Source organism: Ptiloglossa arizonensis, chromosome 13 (genome assembly GCF_051014685.1).
Source record: "Ptiloglossa arizonensis isolate GNS036 chromosome 13, iyPtiAriz1_principal, whole genome shotgun sequence".
Classification (NCBI taxonomy): domain Eukaryota; kingdom Metazoa; phylum Arthropoda; class Insecta; order Hymenoptera; family Colletidae; genus Ptiloglossa; species Ptiloglossa arizonensis.
In genome coordinates, this window is record NC_135060.1 from 3,451,127 (window position 1) to 3,467,330 (window position 16,204).

Genomic DNA, 16,204 nt, shown 5'->3' on the forward strand with positions numbered 1-16,204 from the left:
TTGGAGATCCTCGAATAGAGTTTAAATATTACATCATATTTACTAGAAAGCTAATTGGATTAATCTGCGGAAAATATACTCTACAACCTTGAACGTGAAAACGAAAATGGCGAAGAGTTCCTACTCGTGTGCCGAGAGGCGTATATTTACGAACTGGATAATATTATTCCGGAGTTTTGCTTTCGACATCGAATTGCGATCTCGCATTTCTCAACGGAATTAATAAAAAGAATTTGTACAGACGTAATGGAAGAAGAACAACTGTCTATCAAGTATCAACGCCAATGAACGACCAAATAATTTGATTGGGCGCCATAAACGACCTCTTATCAGCGGTTGACCCTCACAGTTTCTTCGCCGCGATAGGTTGAACGAAGATGCGTGAATATTATTAACATTGTTACCATAATAAGTTCAAAACGCTAGTAGTGGTACATCAATAACAAGTCGATAATACAGACGTAATCGTTTCCTTTGAGAACGACGCAGGCTCGTGGAATAGTTAGTTTCAGTGGGAAATTCTATTCGACAACGGGAGCATGGAAGCGACTTCACTTCGCGGGAACCACGAAATTTCGAAACAGAAGAACTTTAACAAACGATACGACTGATGAAAGAGGAATGAAAACATTCGCTGGTGTGCTCCTGGAGATGTAGCGATGACTTACCACTTGGCAAGTATTACAAACAGTGAACACGCTCGTTACCTTAAAGCAAACGTAGACACTGCAATTTTTGTATATAAATTTTTTTTCATTCGCTCGAACATCGTACAATTTTACCATTGTCTATCGTTATTTTTACTTTCTTCGCGCCAAAAATTTTGTTTACGTAAACGACTGCGAAATATCGCGAGCTCCTTTCGCTTCGACGATTTGTACAATGTATATCTTTTATTTTAAGTTCGTAGTGAATACATTAGGAAATCGTAAACGTTATCGACCGATAATGTTTCTCGAGTAAATTGTATCGGGTTGTTCGGAAAGCGATTTTATTTTCCAAAACGGAGAATATATAATTTAACGAAATGTTTATATACTCTGAAAAAATCGTGTTTCGTTTTAACCAAAAGAAACGAAATTACTTTTCGAACAATCTAATACTGGAGATGCATCCAGAGATTTATCTCAAGATTCATCTGCAGTATTATTCATCTCCAGATTGATTTTCAGTCTTAGCTCGTTCGGAAAGTCATTTCGTTTTCTTTTCGGTGGAAAATCTAAAAATGATTTTTTACAGCTGTTTCTAGTTTCTTAAATTTCCTCGCAAAAGCATATGGTTTCTCCGTTACACTCTTAACAGCTACAAATTGATAATATCTGCTTTGAATTCACATTATAGATACGAAAACGACAAAACAGTGATCAATCTTACATGGATTCCACTTCTCTTCTTGTGGAAACAAACCGATCCACCCCTTGCATTTACAACGACACGTCGTTAGCGAGCCTAACGAAAAAATTTTACAACAGTGGTAAATTTCAGAACTCTCAATCTGATTACGGGTGGAGGAAACGTGTAGGAGTTACTGCAAGACGAAAATGGCTCTCAATTTTTTCGCCGGATTTGTGGGAGGTAGATAAACAATATTTAGTACGAGTGTTACAACTAATTTATTCATTGTTAAATTTTGCGACTTCCTTCGAAGGAGTCAACGTTGATTGATAAAAGTGATCGAGAAATAACACACATCTTCATTGGTTATCAAATAGCCATAACAAGTCAAATTGAAAGATAATTTTTATTTTTATATTTTATATTTTGACCCTACGTTTTTACACGTTACACGTTACATCTGAAGACTAATTTTTGTATTTTATTTATTTCTATTAATTTATACAATTGACGAAGCTAATTTTCTGGCCAGGATCCAAAATTAAGTGTCAAAATATAGAATTACTTTTGTAATGTCGCTCGCTGCAACTACTCTCTGTACACTTTATAATTCACACGAGTACGAAACGTGATTCGAATTCATTTGGTAAGCAGTTAATCTGTAAAAAATAACTGATTGAATTACCCGATATCATTTAAATAGGAAATATTATTCGAACGAAGAAATTATGTTACATAAATGTTTGATACACATTTTTTATTTTACTTCTTAAAGTACAAATAAAAATGGCTTAAACGGAGAATTAAATTTCAATACTTTTTTATTATACACAAATTTTCGATAGAGCCATTTTTATTCATAACTGAGAAATACAGAAGCTTCTTGTACACCCAATAGGATTGCACGACACTCTCGTCCATAGGTCATCAAACATTTAGTAAACATAGACGAAGGAAAAATTAACGTTGTGCAATAATGTACAGTATGAAATAAACTTATTAATCGTTGATATTATAGAAGAAACGTAATTGCATATTACGTGGACATCGTACTGTGTAAGAAACATTTGACGAGAAACTTAACTATCTTAAATTTCGCGAAATACTAATTTAAAATAGATAAATACAACGAAAGAAAATGATTGGATCGCTTCGGAAAATTGTATTTGTACTTTAATTACCATTTTGCAAGCCAGAAAATGAAGTTTCCGTTGACTTATGGACGACAGTCTACTTTATTTCCCAGTGGTAAACAGAACACATGAATAATTAATTTCAGGGTGTGCCGGTATTGTGGTGGGACATCCTCTGGACACAATCAAGGTCCACATGCAAACGCAAGATTATCGGAACCCGAGATACAAGGGAAATTGGCATTGCTTCCGCACGATACTCGCCAAAGAATCGGTACTTGAATCTAACAAGATATCAACGATAACAAGATTGTTCAATCCCCTTAAACGATCCTACCTTTCTACTCTCGCTCACTTTCGGTGCAGCACGTTCCTCGTTAGAAGCCACACCGGGCTTTGCCTCGAGATTAAAATCGCTACCTACCCCGCTTTTCGGTGAACCGACGTTACCGTATCACTTGAAACCGGGGATTACTGTACCTCGTTCCACAGTGACCGATTACAACACTGTTAAACTTCCACCCGAACTGTTTACAAACACCCTATGTACTTGTCATTGAACAAAACTCGTTTCAACAGTCTACAAACACCTATGACTCGTCATTGAACAGAACTCGTTTCAACAGTTGACAAACACCTACGACTCGTCATTAAACGGAACTCGTTTCAACAGTTTACAAACACCTATGACTCGTCATTGAACAAAACTCGTTTCAACAGTTGACAAACACCTACGACTCGTCATTAAACGGAACTCGTTTCAAAAGTTTAGAAACACCTATGACTCGTCATTGAACAGAACTCGTTTCAACAGTTTACAAACAACCTACGACTCGTCATTAACAATTAACGCTCACCTAAGTCTTTTCAAACCCCCCGAGACTTTCGTATCGTTCAATCAAGATCGTCAACTTTCCATAAAAACCTAAACTTCCCTAGAAACCTAAATTTTCCTTCGAAACCTCAACATTCCTCAGAAAGGAAGAAAAGTGGTGATGAAATAACCGGAAACATGGTCCGAAATATTTGCGAAAGGTGAAGTTTCGGTTTTGAAGAAAACCGTTGGTATTGTTAAGTGGTGTTCATGATTTTAGGTAGCCGGTTTCTACCGAGGCATGTCGTCACCGTTAGCAGGCGTGGCGGTGGTGAACGCCATCACTTTCGGTGTTCACGGTCAGGTACAGAGACAGATACCGAATCCCGATTCTCTGTCCTCGCACTTCATCGCCGGCACGTTGGCTGGGATCGCTCAAACACCGATCTGCGGTCCCATGGAGCTGGCTAAGACACGGATGCAATTGTCGAGCACTCGGTTCTCCGGGCCGTTGGACTGCCTGAAACACATGCACAAATACGAAGGTAACCGCGGTATGTTCAGAGGGTTGGGCATCACTCTGCTCCGAGATGCACCGAGCTTCGGTATTTATTTCCTGACGTACGAGAGCTTGACGAGAACGTCCGGAAACGAGTGCCTCTCGACACCTTACATGCTGCTGGCCGGTGGTCTGGCCGGTACCGCTTCCTGGACGTTGACCTATCCCCTGGACGTGGTGAAGTCTCGGATCCAAGCGAACAGCAATCGTTACACGGGTGTGCTCGATTGCTTCAAACAGTCGGTGAAAGCCGAGGGTTACTCCTGCATGTACCGAGGTTTGAGCTCGACGATCGTACGAGCGTTCCCGACGAACGCAGTGACGTTCACAATGGTCACGTGGACGTTCCGTTTATTCGGACACGAAGCCAACGAAACATCGAAATCGGAGAGCAAAACTGAAACGATCGAGTCGGTCGAGATGGGATCGGAGACGCGCAAACCTTTCATCGAGAAGTGGAACACTTTTCTGAAGGAGGTCTCCGAGAGTGTAACGATCCCGGCGCTGTCCACGGTGTCGGACAACGTTACGTCGTTTGAGAATACCATACTTTATCGGGCTAACAGATGGTTACAGACGAGTATTAAATATGACGTGGCCGAGCATGTGCGAACCGATACGAGTCACGAAGAGGACGAGGAGTGATCCAAGAGAGAGAAAAGTGATATCGATGGAGATTATGGCGAAAAGAAAGTGGAGTCGACCAATGTTGACCAGACTAACGCTGAACACATTTTTAACGATTGCCGCTTAATCAGTGACATGTCTCTTACGAGTTGTTTTTAAAAACGGAGAAAGATGCGTCGAGTGTACGAGTATGACTATATACTCTCGTGCTACAAAGTTCATTGTAGACAAACGAAGTAATAAGAAGACAATCTTAACGCCTTTGTTGAGTCATTGGCGAGAAATATATATTTGTAAGAAACCGTTGATCTTTTTCCAACGAATGTAACATAGCGGGAGAAACGTTTTGCGATCTGTTGTTGAGTTTATTCGTAAAATTTGAGAATACACGTCCAGACACGCGACACGTCTGTTTATTTAAATGTTATCGGGTTGATTTTTCTCGATTGTATGTTAACAGTTCCAACTAGTGATACGTAAAAGAAATTTTACTTCTTATGCTTTGTTGTTTATTTTGTATCCATGCTCAGTAGAAGTGCCAGGTAAAGCATTTGTAGGCTTTAAAATATTCGCCCTGCGAAGGGAAAGTTTACCTTTTTTTAGTATCCTTGACTATATACAAGATTAATGATCAATGTTACGATCGTGTTATTTATTACGTGTGTAAGTATTAACGTAAATTGTCGCTAAAAATGAGATTATACGTAGCAGTACTTGTTTCGAGAACCAAAAGTGCCAAAAATTTCAAAGTAATCAAGGTATTTACATGATTCTTCCGACAGAAATCAGAGATCAACATTCTCTTTTTGTATTTTTACTTTTTTAGGTCTGTCGCTATCAAGGGATTAACATTGAGCTTGAAAGACAGAGAGCGCAAACATGGACACGCACAGGCCTGATCTTGTAACTCGAACAATTTGTCTGTTCTACTTTGTAACATAACAAAATTTTTACCCGTTTAATAAAGAAATGCGTAAAGCAGAAGATTTCATCAAATTTCTTCGACAAATTATTTTCATACATGTTACTTGTCGTTTAATATGCACGAAGATACGAACGAAATAGTTTTTCTTTTAATTCTTAAATAATTTGAGGATAACATTCGATAATGTATTCTAATAGACTCGTAAAAGGTATTAATCACCGCAAAGATTACGTATTAAGTTGTTCGTAAAGTCATTTCGTTTTTTTTTTTTTTGGTAAAAATGAAACACGATTTTTTTAGAGCGTATAAACATTTTATTAAATTATATATTCTCCATTTTGGAACAAAGTACAAAAATGAAGCGCTTTAAAATTGAATATTAGATGATTTTTAACTTCAAAGCTAGAAGAGATTTTTATCGATGAATTTGGTAAACCCATGTTTATTCAAAATTTTGTGCCGTGGGGTTTTCTTGGACACCCAGTATATTCAATAGTTGTCAAAATTTTAACTCAATTTACGAAAAACGTGTTTTAAATATCGTCCGATTGAACTTTGCAACGAATTAATCCTTCGTCCAATTGTATCGTAACAATATAATACCACGTTGTACAAATTCTCGTTGAACTATGAAAGAAACGATTAATTCGCATCTATAAATATTATAAGCGTACAGTATACCAATGGGTAATATAATATGGGGGTTACTGTTCACTTGTTGACGTTTGTGTAATAATGTTTATTTAGGAAAATAATTTTATTCCGAAAATAAAGTCACATTTTTTAAGTACAATTTTTTTAATTATTTCCCCGATGAATACACTTAATTTCACGTTCGTTGCGTATTCGAAGATAAAGGTTGAAAATCCGGCAGTGAAGGGTTAACTAAGAGGTAACTGAAATTCCAGCCCTCCTTGTATTTTACTGTCCTGAACTTGCCAAAAATGTCTTCTTGTCCTCTTTTGTCAGAAGACAGTCCTAGACTGAACGGCGGACATGTAAGACCTATGTCACAGCCAGAGGCGACATTTACTCTCTTTTAAAATCACACAAAATAGTTTGTATCTCTCTGCCATCCATCACCACCGCTCCACACCGGATCGTTCTTTTCAAATCACCATTGTATAATTCGGTCTTCAAGTCCGTCCGTCCACGTGTCAGAATTTGACACATCCGAAATTGAAACGCGTACGAATTTCCATTAGAAACGTTCCACTTTGGCTATGCGAACTGCATCCACCGATCGTACAAACGCAAGAATACGCTGCAATCGCATCTTCGAGGATAAAAAATTGTAAAAATCACGGAGCGAAAATTAATCGAAACCTCTGACAACCGTAAGGAAATTCTAACCTTCTGGATCACTTGAAAATTGTTTAAAGTCGTAAATTGTCCGTTGCTTCACGGGTAAGGTTATTTGTACGTTACACTCGAGCGATACACCGTACGTTGAATACTTATTCTATGAAATGGAAACGTAAGATCGGTCGTTCCCTTTACAACCGTTTTCAAATTTTCAGCAACGCGCGCACGTTGGAACATCGGTGCGTGAATACGAATCAAAGGTATATCGTTGAACGATTTTCAAGTGTCGCAAGCTCGACGTAATCGTACGAAGCAGTTCTTCGAATTTCTCGCCGCGGGTACCCGAAGAGGTTGTGCACGGATAAGATCAAATCTGATATGGATGTAGACTCAAACGACAGCAGCAGCAGAGATACCGAGATATGCGAGACAAGCGCTCAGCGTTTGATAGCCGAAAGCGGGGGCCGGTGCATGAGCACGCAAGCGATGCAATCTCTCTACGATTTTCGACAGAACAATCTTCTTTGCGATGCTGTTTTGAGACTGGAAGATGGAGGAATCTTTCCGATTCACCGAGCAATTTTATCAGCTTGCAGCCCATACTTCAGGTCTATACTTTTCGCGGTATTATTTTTCTTTTCGTATTCCCCCAGAGATTGTATTTTTATTTTTTAACGCGTTCACGGTTCGAGACTAGTCCGAATTGCCACCCGAATGTCCAGAAATGCGACAAAATTTATTTTATCGAACCACTCCGTCCTCGAAATATTCTAATAACGACTGCTTTCGAATGACAATTTTGCCAACGGATTCAAGTTACGAAATCATCCCCTTCCATTATCATTTATGTTTATACAGTACGGACAACTCGTTGCTCGCGCGACCTGTAAAACTAAAAATGTTCCGTTATTGTAAATGAACGCGTTTATATTTTTCTTTACATCTTCGCGACAGTGTCAACGACGATAAGATTTCCTCGATGAAAATTAACACATTATACGTTTCGATCATTTCATTAAACGAAGAGTAGAATTTTCGAACGGTTTGCCTCGAACAGGATTCTTTTTACGAATTTAATAATTATGAATTGTCCGTTTTAGATTATTGTATAATTTAAATTCTACATTCTGCGTTATTCGTGTTACACAGGTTTTAAATAATTATATAATTTAAATTCTTACTCGTGTTACGTAGGTTTTAAATTGAATAACCAAAATTACTTGTTTCTAGAGCATTGTTTACAACCACGTTGCACTCCCGTGAAAAAACTGACGTCCTTTTACCGGGTGTCAGCAGTAACATGATGAATCTGCTTCTGGAATACGCTTATTTGCGATCGATCAATGTGAATAACGAGAATGTGTGCCAATTGCTGGTCACCGCGGATTACTTGAACATTTTAGGCGTTCTCGATCTATGCTGCGAATTTCTCAAGAAAAACCTGGCCCCGGAAAATTGCATCACCGTTATGAGATTTGCCCGGGAACATTTTTGCAAAGGATTGGAGAACAGCGCGTATCGTTACGTTATGAGATACTTCGTGCAGGTCATCACACTTTCATTATCTCTTCGTTGGCGTACAATAACTGATAACGTTATCAAATAATTCGGGTAATTATTTGCAATATTAACGACCTCTCCGATTTCGATGTGCTTGAAGTATATTGGAGGAGGACCATAAAGAAGTCAATCCTCGATTGTCCACTCTTACCTTTGAACTTGTACTACAAGACAAGGAAACAATAGCAGGAAATTGCAATTTATTTCGAAATTAACAGAAATCGTTCATTTTTCCTCTGATATTCGTGAACCTCCTCCCTTCAAGGTCATTGAAATCGATGACGTCGTTAGCGTTGCACATAATTACCACAACTTAATGTATAATCTTTAAAAACCATTTTTTAATTTATAATCATAAAAGAAACGAGCCATTTACTAACGAATATTAGAATTTTTATATTTGTCGCTATACGTTCACGGAAATATGAAAATTTTAATATTTGTTGTTATACGTTCACGGGTGTATTATTAATGTATTGAAAAAGCTTGCCCGATAAAGATGAATTCAATCGTCACCTTGTTTGGCCACTCTCCTCCCGTAATCCAAATTAAGAATCTTTACCTAATATTTAAATTCGTTGTCAATATTTATCACAATCTGTCGTTCCTCTCCAATCGAGAAGACAAGGACGCGACCAATTACAACAATAATTTCATTTTACGTAGGTAGCCCATCGAAGCGATGAAATTTTAGATTTGCCAGTGGAAGAATTAACGTCGCTGATCGGAGCCGACGAGCTGAACGTTAAGAGCGAGGACACGGTCTGGGAACTGGCGTTGAAATGGATCGATTTCGATCCACAATCACGGAAGAATTTCATAGTCGATTTGATGAAGAACATCCGCCTCGGCCTCCTGGACACTCAGTTCTTTCTAGAGAACGTAAAGGATCATCCGTACGTTACCGGGAATGACGCGTGCCGACCAATTATCATCGAGACGTTGAAATTTTTGTACGACCTCGAAATCATCACTCAAAAGGACGGTGAAATACCCACACCAAAAATCGCACGACCAAGAGTGCCCCACGAGATACTGTTCGCTATAGGTGGATGGAGCGGCAGAAGTCCTACAAATTTCATCGAAACTTACGACACCAGGGCGGATCGATGGGTCAAGGTACGCGTTGCGATACGTAACATGTATATAAAACCGCGGAGCGATACCTGTACAGTGTACATGCTCGGCTGGTCACCCGCTCCGAGATTTCTCGATGCATTAAGGCAGTGCACTCTCGGCGGGCACGAAACCACGCCTCCGCGGGCACGAAAGTACCTCCTCGAGCGCGGAACCACGCCTCCGCGGGCACGAAAGTACTCCGCGAGCGCGGAACCACGCCTACGCGGGCACGAAAGTACCTCCGCGGGCGCGAAACCACGCCTACGCGGGCACGAGGCACCGCCTCCATCGACAGCGGTCTTGTAGTGGGGGGTCGTATCGTTAACCATTGGTAAATCGGTACAGAGGCCGAGAGACGCTCACTTTACCTATTCGCACGATTATCGACATTGCACTTATCCGCTGACATACCGAATTACAATAGTAAATTGTTGCACGTAATCCTTTCAACTGTTTACCATTTCGTTATCGTTATTTTAGTTCCTGAGATCAATAGTTGACGATCAAAAATTAAGTTACGTCTGCATTTCTGTATACATATAGTAAGAACAATCTATTTAAAAACGCGTTTTGGAATTTTCCAAAAGTATCCAAACGTGTTCGTAAAGTTAATGCTATGGAAACAAAAACTCCAAATGCGCATATTTAATCAAATGAAAACTTTTGAAAGCTAATAACTTTTAAATTCAGCACTTTGTAAATATAGAGATACTATCATTGGACGTCATTAATAAATACTTTTACTTATCCGCACAGCTCGTCGATCTCGTTGTAAATATTTTAGATAGGAAATCGATTCGTATTGTAAATGTGTTTTAAATGAAAATTGTTTCACGAATGAATTAACAATTGTTTGCGAGGATACGGTACCGAATGATTCGAAACGAACGGCTACAGATACTTTCCTAAATTGTTTGCCTTTTACGGATCAAGGTGAGGTTATAAAAATGTTAACGTTTCCATAACGAAACACAAACAGGGATAATACGTATGTTTATCAAAGTATACAGCGACTCGTTTCTTGTTGCAACGTCACATTCCCGTATCTTTGCCCGCGGGCAAGAGCATGTCTGCTGTACAGTGATCCATGCGAATCATTTCCGCAAAAACAAATCATATATTCAAGCGTATGCTCATGCAAAAGATGTTGGATTCACAAAAAACCTGATACGGTAACAAATTATTCCTTTTTAGATGGAAGCGTAAGGAGATTTGAAGGTTTACTACGTTTCTTTTTTTTAAATGGAGTGTTATATTTTATAATATTTTTCGTCCTATGGGATGACAGCCGCTGTTCAGACGAGTTCAGCGATGTACCAAGCAAGATCGGTCAGGTCAGTCAGGTTGTAAGGTAAAAAAATATAACAATCCATTTAAAATAGTAAGACGTCGATCTTGAGATCTCCTTGATATTTTTAATCAAAGAATAATCGTTTGCCACCGAGTGACGTTCCCCTCTGATAATGAACAAAACGTATCCCGTATCGATCAATGTATAAAAACCACAGTGTAAATTCCAATGTCAAAGCGGTTTAAGAACTTTTAAGTCTATAATACTTATTAAAACGAATAAAACCCGCTTACTTAACGTTGGTTGGCGAACCAACTCTGTCGGTACGAGGGGAAATTTTCTTTTCTCCTCGCGTATGTAGTCTAAACAAAGAATTATCGTTGGTTATCTTATCACTCTTTCTACTTTTATTCTTACGAAAGTATTTATCATTCTATATCATTGATACATCATATCATTGAACTTTCGTTTTCCTACTCCCGAGAGTGTTGATTTATCGCTCTTCTCGATTCATTATTTTATACACGTTTCGCTCTAGTAGGTACTCTGCAACGTAAAATATACAACCTTTCGTTTTTCCAACACTCTGCACAATTATATTACAATACATTCAAAAATATCATTAACCGATCCTAATTTACATTTAAACTTGCCGGTAATTACCGTTCAACGAATAATCAACGATAAGAGGTACGAGTAATTTCTAAAAAAAATACACCTCGCAAACATTTTCTCGACAGTAGATTGTTACCGTGTTAGTTACCATTAACTAAAAACCACTGCTTTCCAATGCTTTCTCAAAAGGTGGAAGAGGTAGATCCGATCGGGCCACGCGCGTATCACGGAACAGCGGTGGTCGGTTCAAATATATTTGTAATCGGAGGCTTCGATGGGGCTGATTATTTTAACAGTTGTCGTTGCTTCAACGCTGTTACCAAAGTTTGGAGGGAGGTTGCACCGATGAACGCCAGAAGGTTAAACCGCCAGAACTTTTAAGCGAATCGATGAACAATTTACAATAGGTAGCCTGTTATTCGTATTAACGAAGAAACCTATACGCACCGTAGGTGTTACGTTAGCGTCGCTGTACTCAATGACCTGATTTATGCAATGGGCGGTTACGACGGATATTATCGACAGAGTACCGCAGAACGTTACAATTACAAGACAAATCAATGGTCTCTGATAGCACCTATGATTTGCCAAAGATCGGACGCCAGTGCAACTACTTTGAACGGTATGTCTCGTTTTATACCATACCTTTGTGCCACGAAACGCTGCAATCAGGGCCGTGCATAGGTATTTCGACGCCCGGGGAAATAATAGAGTGCAACTACGTTTAAAAAGCCCATTCGCTTTATGGTAGTTAATTTAATTTTTTTTTCTAAGAGAAAATGGTAAATATGCTTTATGATAGATACACGTGTACATTGGTTTTGTATTGTTCGTGTAAAAATTTTTTACGTAAACTACACGTGTTTATCAGTGTTGTTAATTTTTCTTCTAAGAGAAAATGATAGATACGCATGTACATTGGTTTTGCATTGTTCACGTAAAAAGTTTTTAAGCAAACTACACGTGTTTATCAAAGTTGTTAATTCAATTTTTCTTCCAAGAGAAAACGATAGATACGCTTTATGATAGATACACGTGTACGTTGGTTTTACATTGTTTACGTAAAAAGTTTTTACGCAAACTAGGCGTGTTTGTCAATATTGCTAATTTAATGTTTTCCTTCTAAGAACGGCTGACTCGTTAAACGGCGAACAAGGATACGCGTTCCTTTTGCTCCTGCCTTGTCACGGCTCTGACTGCGATTATTAACGTACAGGATGATTCATAAATGTCAGTCCGTGTACACGATTAAACATAGAAACGATTGATTCGTTCGCGTAATGAATTAAACATAGAAACGAGAGCAACTAAAATCAATTACACGAACGTAGATCGTGCGTACTGTATTTACCGAGGAACGAAGGATTGATTATTAAAGGAAATTCTAGATGTCGACCTCGTGCCACAATGTACGCTCACAGCGTGTTCAAACACACGTCTGACACTCGTTCAAACACATTTCGTATTTTTGTTTACTCACTACCGTTGTGTGCCAGACACAATGCTCAAATGCACTTACTGTCGTAGAATAGAGTACATTGTTCGAATAAGGATAATCGATACTCACTGGTCGCATTTTTCGTTGATGATTTCAAATAATTCAAACAACGTTGATAAACGAATAAATATTTATTCGTTGTGCAAACAAGATCAATCTTGTACGGTACCACGTTTGTTCAAAGTTTATATTTCTGTAATTTATGGATAATGGTATTTGTACGATTTATACGATTTTTATACGCTTTTGCAATATTTTTTTTATCGTGTACAACGACCAACGTTCGTACAACATTTGCTACTCGTTTCGTGTATGTAAGGTACTAGCAAACATTTAAGAATTACACTAGAATTATCCAAGAAAATTGCGTTTTCTCAGGTGCTTTAACAATACTACTGCAAACTGCAATCTTATCAATCGTTACCCTATTTATTAATGAAATTCTTTTCGATGTAGACAAAATTTACATTACGGGTGGCTTCAATGGCCACGAATGCTTAAATTCTGCGGAAGTGTACGATCCAGAGAGTAATCAGTGGACAATGATAGCTCCAATGAGGTCGCGCAGGAGTGGAGTGTCTTGTATATCTTACCACAACCATGTATACGTTATTGGTAACTGTTCTCATATCTAATCCGAAATAGAATCGAATATAGTTGCAATTATATTTACCCTTTCTTTGAACGAATTATTCTACCAAAAGAGGACTATTTTCTGCACCAAGCTAAAGAAGAGTTTTATTGGGTCGTTCGAAAAGTCATTTCGTTCTTTTTTCGGTGAAAATGAAACACGATTTTTTTAGAGCGTACAAACATTTCATCAAATTACATATTCTCCATTTTGGAAAACGAAATGACTTTCCTAACCCAATAGAATCAAATAAAGTTACAATTATATTTACACTTTCTTCGAACGAATTATTTTAACCGAAAGAGGAGCATTTTCTGCACCGAGTTAAGAAATAGTTTTATTTCGCGAAAAAATTTCACATCACGTTTCGAACAAGTACTTCCCTTCCAGGAGGTTTCAACGGAATATCCAGAATGTGTAGCGGAGAAAAATACAATCCAGCTACAGATACGTGGAGCCCGATCCCGGACATGTACAATTCGCGCAGCAATTTTGCGATCGAAGTAATCGACGACATGATATTCGCGATCGGTGGATTCAACGGTGTTACCACGATTTATCACGTGGAGTGTTACGACGAGCAGACAAATAAATGGTAAAAGCGTAACCTTTTCTCTGGTTGATATAATTTCTTCCATTATGTTCGCGGGAAGGTGTCTCGGAGTACAGAACCGGGAGAAAGTGAACCCAATTGAGAGAAAAAGAACCGATACGTAAAATAAATTTCGTATTATGTTTCGTGTACGAATAAATACCGAGAGAATCGATTTTCAAAGGTACACTCGGCACACGCGCGTACTCGAAAGGCTTTCGTTGGTAATACGCACGCGTACGAAGTGCTCTTTTTTGTTTACGATTGTTTCGAGCACTCGGGCTCTCCTTACTTTCCACTATTTTGAGATCGACGAAGGTTCGCTTGAAAGTCGAGTAGCTAGCGATGTTTATCTCGAGCGGAAGTCGAGCGTGGCGCGTAACGTCGTACGAGGAATGTGAATGGGAGTACAACGAGAGCGAGCGAGACAGAGCAACAGCTAGCGAGACTCGCGTTACGCGTAACTCGATCATCGTAACTTCGAAGCGACTATGCACGCGTATCGGTGTGATCGATCATTACTACGAAAGGAATTTTTTACATTTTTCAAGATATCTTTACGGGTGTATTATCAACGGATCGATTAGATTTTCTCGTACCTTTACGAGAGCATTAATGGATCGATTAGATTTTCTCACGATGTAAAGACATCGTAAAGAAGAGAGTATTATTAACAGACTTTTCTCGATGGAAAAAGTTGAAACTGGACGGTTATCTTTTCGCAAATAATTCGAATTAAATATAATTGAAAATAATTCGAACGAAGTTTTACCTTGAATTAATTTCCATCGGGAAACCTCGTTAATCACTTCGTTAACTAGTCAAAGTTTGTTACTTAATTTGATATTTTGCGCAGGTACGAAGCAACGGACATGAACGTGTATCGCTCGGCATTGTCAGCCTGTGTGATCATGGGCTTACCGAACGTGAACGATTACATTCACAAGCATCGTGAACGTCTGATGGAAGAGAAACGACAAAAATTGTTAGCGCTGGAGGTACACTGTAGTCAACACCAACATCAACAGGAGCAGATCCAGCCAAACGAGATCATACCTGTGCCACCTCCTTTACCAAGGAACAGCGACTCTAGCAACGAAAGTCGACAGAATTGACCACGATGGAACTGCGGATACCATGAAGAAGTAACGTTGAAACAATTGGTGGGACGATAGGTGGAACGAAAGAACGGCTTGTGTCTAGAGTGATTAACTTGCGGTTACATTGAAAGACAATGTTAGTACAGTTGGTCCTGTTCGCATCGCACAAGATACGTACGTTGTTTATTTACGACTTTATCGAAGATTCTTACCAGACACCAAGAATTACCAGGTCTAACTGACCAACGCAGCGAGACGATGCGAATGTTACACGCGTTTAAATTATTTAACAATTTCCTCGAGAAAATTATCTCCACCCCGCTCGAATAATTAGGAAAGAGAATGAAAATTTTTTTGAGAAAAAAATCTTCGGTGCAATCACCGATACTTTTGCAACAACTTTGCTAGATTCTTCTTTAAGTGTAACTGTAGCTTCGTTGTGTTTCGAGTAACGAAACGTAAAGTAAAATTACATGGAAAACGGTTGCACGACTACAACGAAAGATTCTTGTAGAATCGGAAAATATTACCTTGTTTAATACGAAATTTTTATAAATAGCTGAACTGTATTTCGTACGACGCGGGCAAGATAATATTTTCGGATTCGTTTTTACTCGAATTTGTTAAACGGAATATATTTTACTTTTTTATAGAATTTTATAGGAAGTTTATTGGACATGTTTACATATACGAACCAATTTTGAACTCTGATTATGTACAATAAAAGACGAAAGGGAAACTATCTTTTTTTACACGTACGTGTACACGTGTACGCATTAGTGACTACGGCGAAGATGAGTGTGCGTCACGGTGTGTTAGAATGTTTATAAAACAGGCTAAAGTGGAACCTTGCAACTATCAATAAAAAAGAATAATGACGATCGAACAGTTTTCAACGTGTGTGAACATTCTTTTGTAATTTATAGAACGTAGAAATATTCAAATATGAAAAACATCGATCGTCCGGAAATTGTTATTCGAAATTAAGAAAGTTGTTATCAACGTTAAAAATGATCGAATATTCGTATACACTATCGATTCGTGCTGAACATATTTTCATAGTTGGAATAGTTTCCAATTTACATTGCACATTATGGACA

At 38.5% G+C, this 16,204-nt stretch overlaps 2 protein-coding genes across 5 annotated transcripts; both read left to right on the plus strand.

The window, feature by feature from the left end:
• Positions 1-437: 437 nt before the first annotated feature.
• LOC143153861 (mitochondrial basic amino acids transporter) lies at positions 438-5,452 on the plus strand. Of its 3 annotated transcripts, none has more exons than XM_076325474.1 (4): positions 438-674; positions 1,486-1,575; positions 2,615-2,742; positions 3,563-5,452. In XM_076325474.1, exons 2-4 carry the CDS (start codon positions 1,542-1,544, stop codon positions 4,484-4,486), a joined length of 1,086 nt encoding a protein of 361 aa, XP_076181589.1. In that variant the 5' UTR covers positions 438-674; positions 1,486-1,541; the 3' UTR covers positions 4,487-5,452. The 3 variants fall into 3 exon arrangements, 2 of the variants coding, with proteins under 2 accessions (XP_076181589.1, XP_076181591.1); XR_012993935.1 differs by lacking the exon at positions 438-674 and having other exon boundaries at positions 1,403-1,575; positions 3,563-5,226; positions 5,295-5,452; XM_076325476.1 differs by lacking the exons at positions 438-674; positions 1,486-1,575; positions 2,615-2,742 and adding an exon at positions 2,766-3,503.
• A 969-nt stretch (positions 5,453-6,421) lies between these two features.
• On the plus strand, positions 6,422-15,697 carry Klhl10 (kelch-like protein 10). Of its 2 annotated transcripts, none has more exons than XM_076325472.1 (8): positions 6,422-7,306; positions 7,929-8,244; positions 8,925-9,377; positions 11,473-11,642; positions 11,736-11,905; positions 13,238-13,396; positions 13,803-14,007; positions 14,861-15,697. In XM_076325472.1, exons 1-8 carry the CDS (start codon positions 7,077-7,079, stop codon positions 15,117-15,119), a joined length of 1,962 nt encoding a protein of 653 aa, XP_076181587.1. In that variant the 5' UTR covers positions 6,422-7,076; the 3' UTR covers positions 15,120-15,697. The 2 variants fall into 2 exon arrangements, with proteins under 2 accessions (XP_076181587.1, XP_076181588.1); XM_076325473.1 differs by lacking the exon at positions 6,422-7,306 and adding an exon at positions 7,646-7,847.
• The last annotated feature ends 507 nt before the right edge of the window (positions 15,698-16,204 follow it).

Bases quoted from the DNA above. Each gene is read 5' to 3' on its own strand.
- Klhl10 (XM_076325472.1), top strand. From the start codon at position 7,077: ATGGATGTAGACTCAAACGACAGCAGCAGCAGAGATACCGAGATATGC. The intron at 8,245-8,924 runs GTCATCACACTT...CATTTTACGTAG, and splicing joins TTATGAGATACTTCGTGCAG to GTAGCCCATCGAAGCGATGA. The intron at 11,643-11,735 runs GTTAAACCGCCA...TACGCACCGTAG, and splicing joins GCACCGATGAACGCCAGAAG to GTGTTACGTTAGCGTCGCTG.
- LOC143153861 (XM_076325474.1), top strand. From the start codon at position 1,542: ATGGCTCTCAATTTTTTCGCCGGATTTGTGGGAG. The intron at 1,576-2,614 runs GTAGATAAACAA...AATTAATTTCAG, and splicing joins TTTCGCCGGATTTGTGGGAG to GGTGTGCCGGTATTGTGGTG. The intron at 2,743-3,562 runs GTACTTGAATCT...TCATGATTTTAG, and splicing joins CGATACTCGCCAAAGAATCG to GTAGCCGGTTTCTACCGAGG.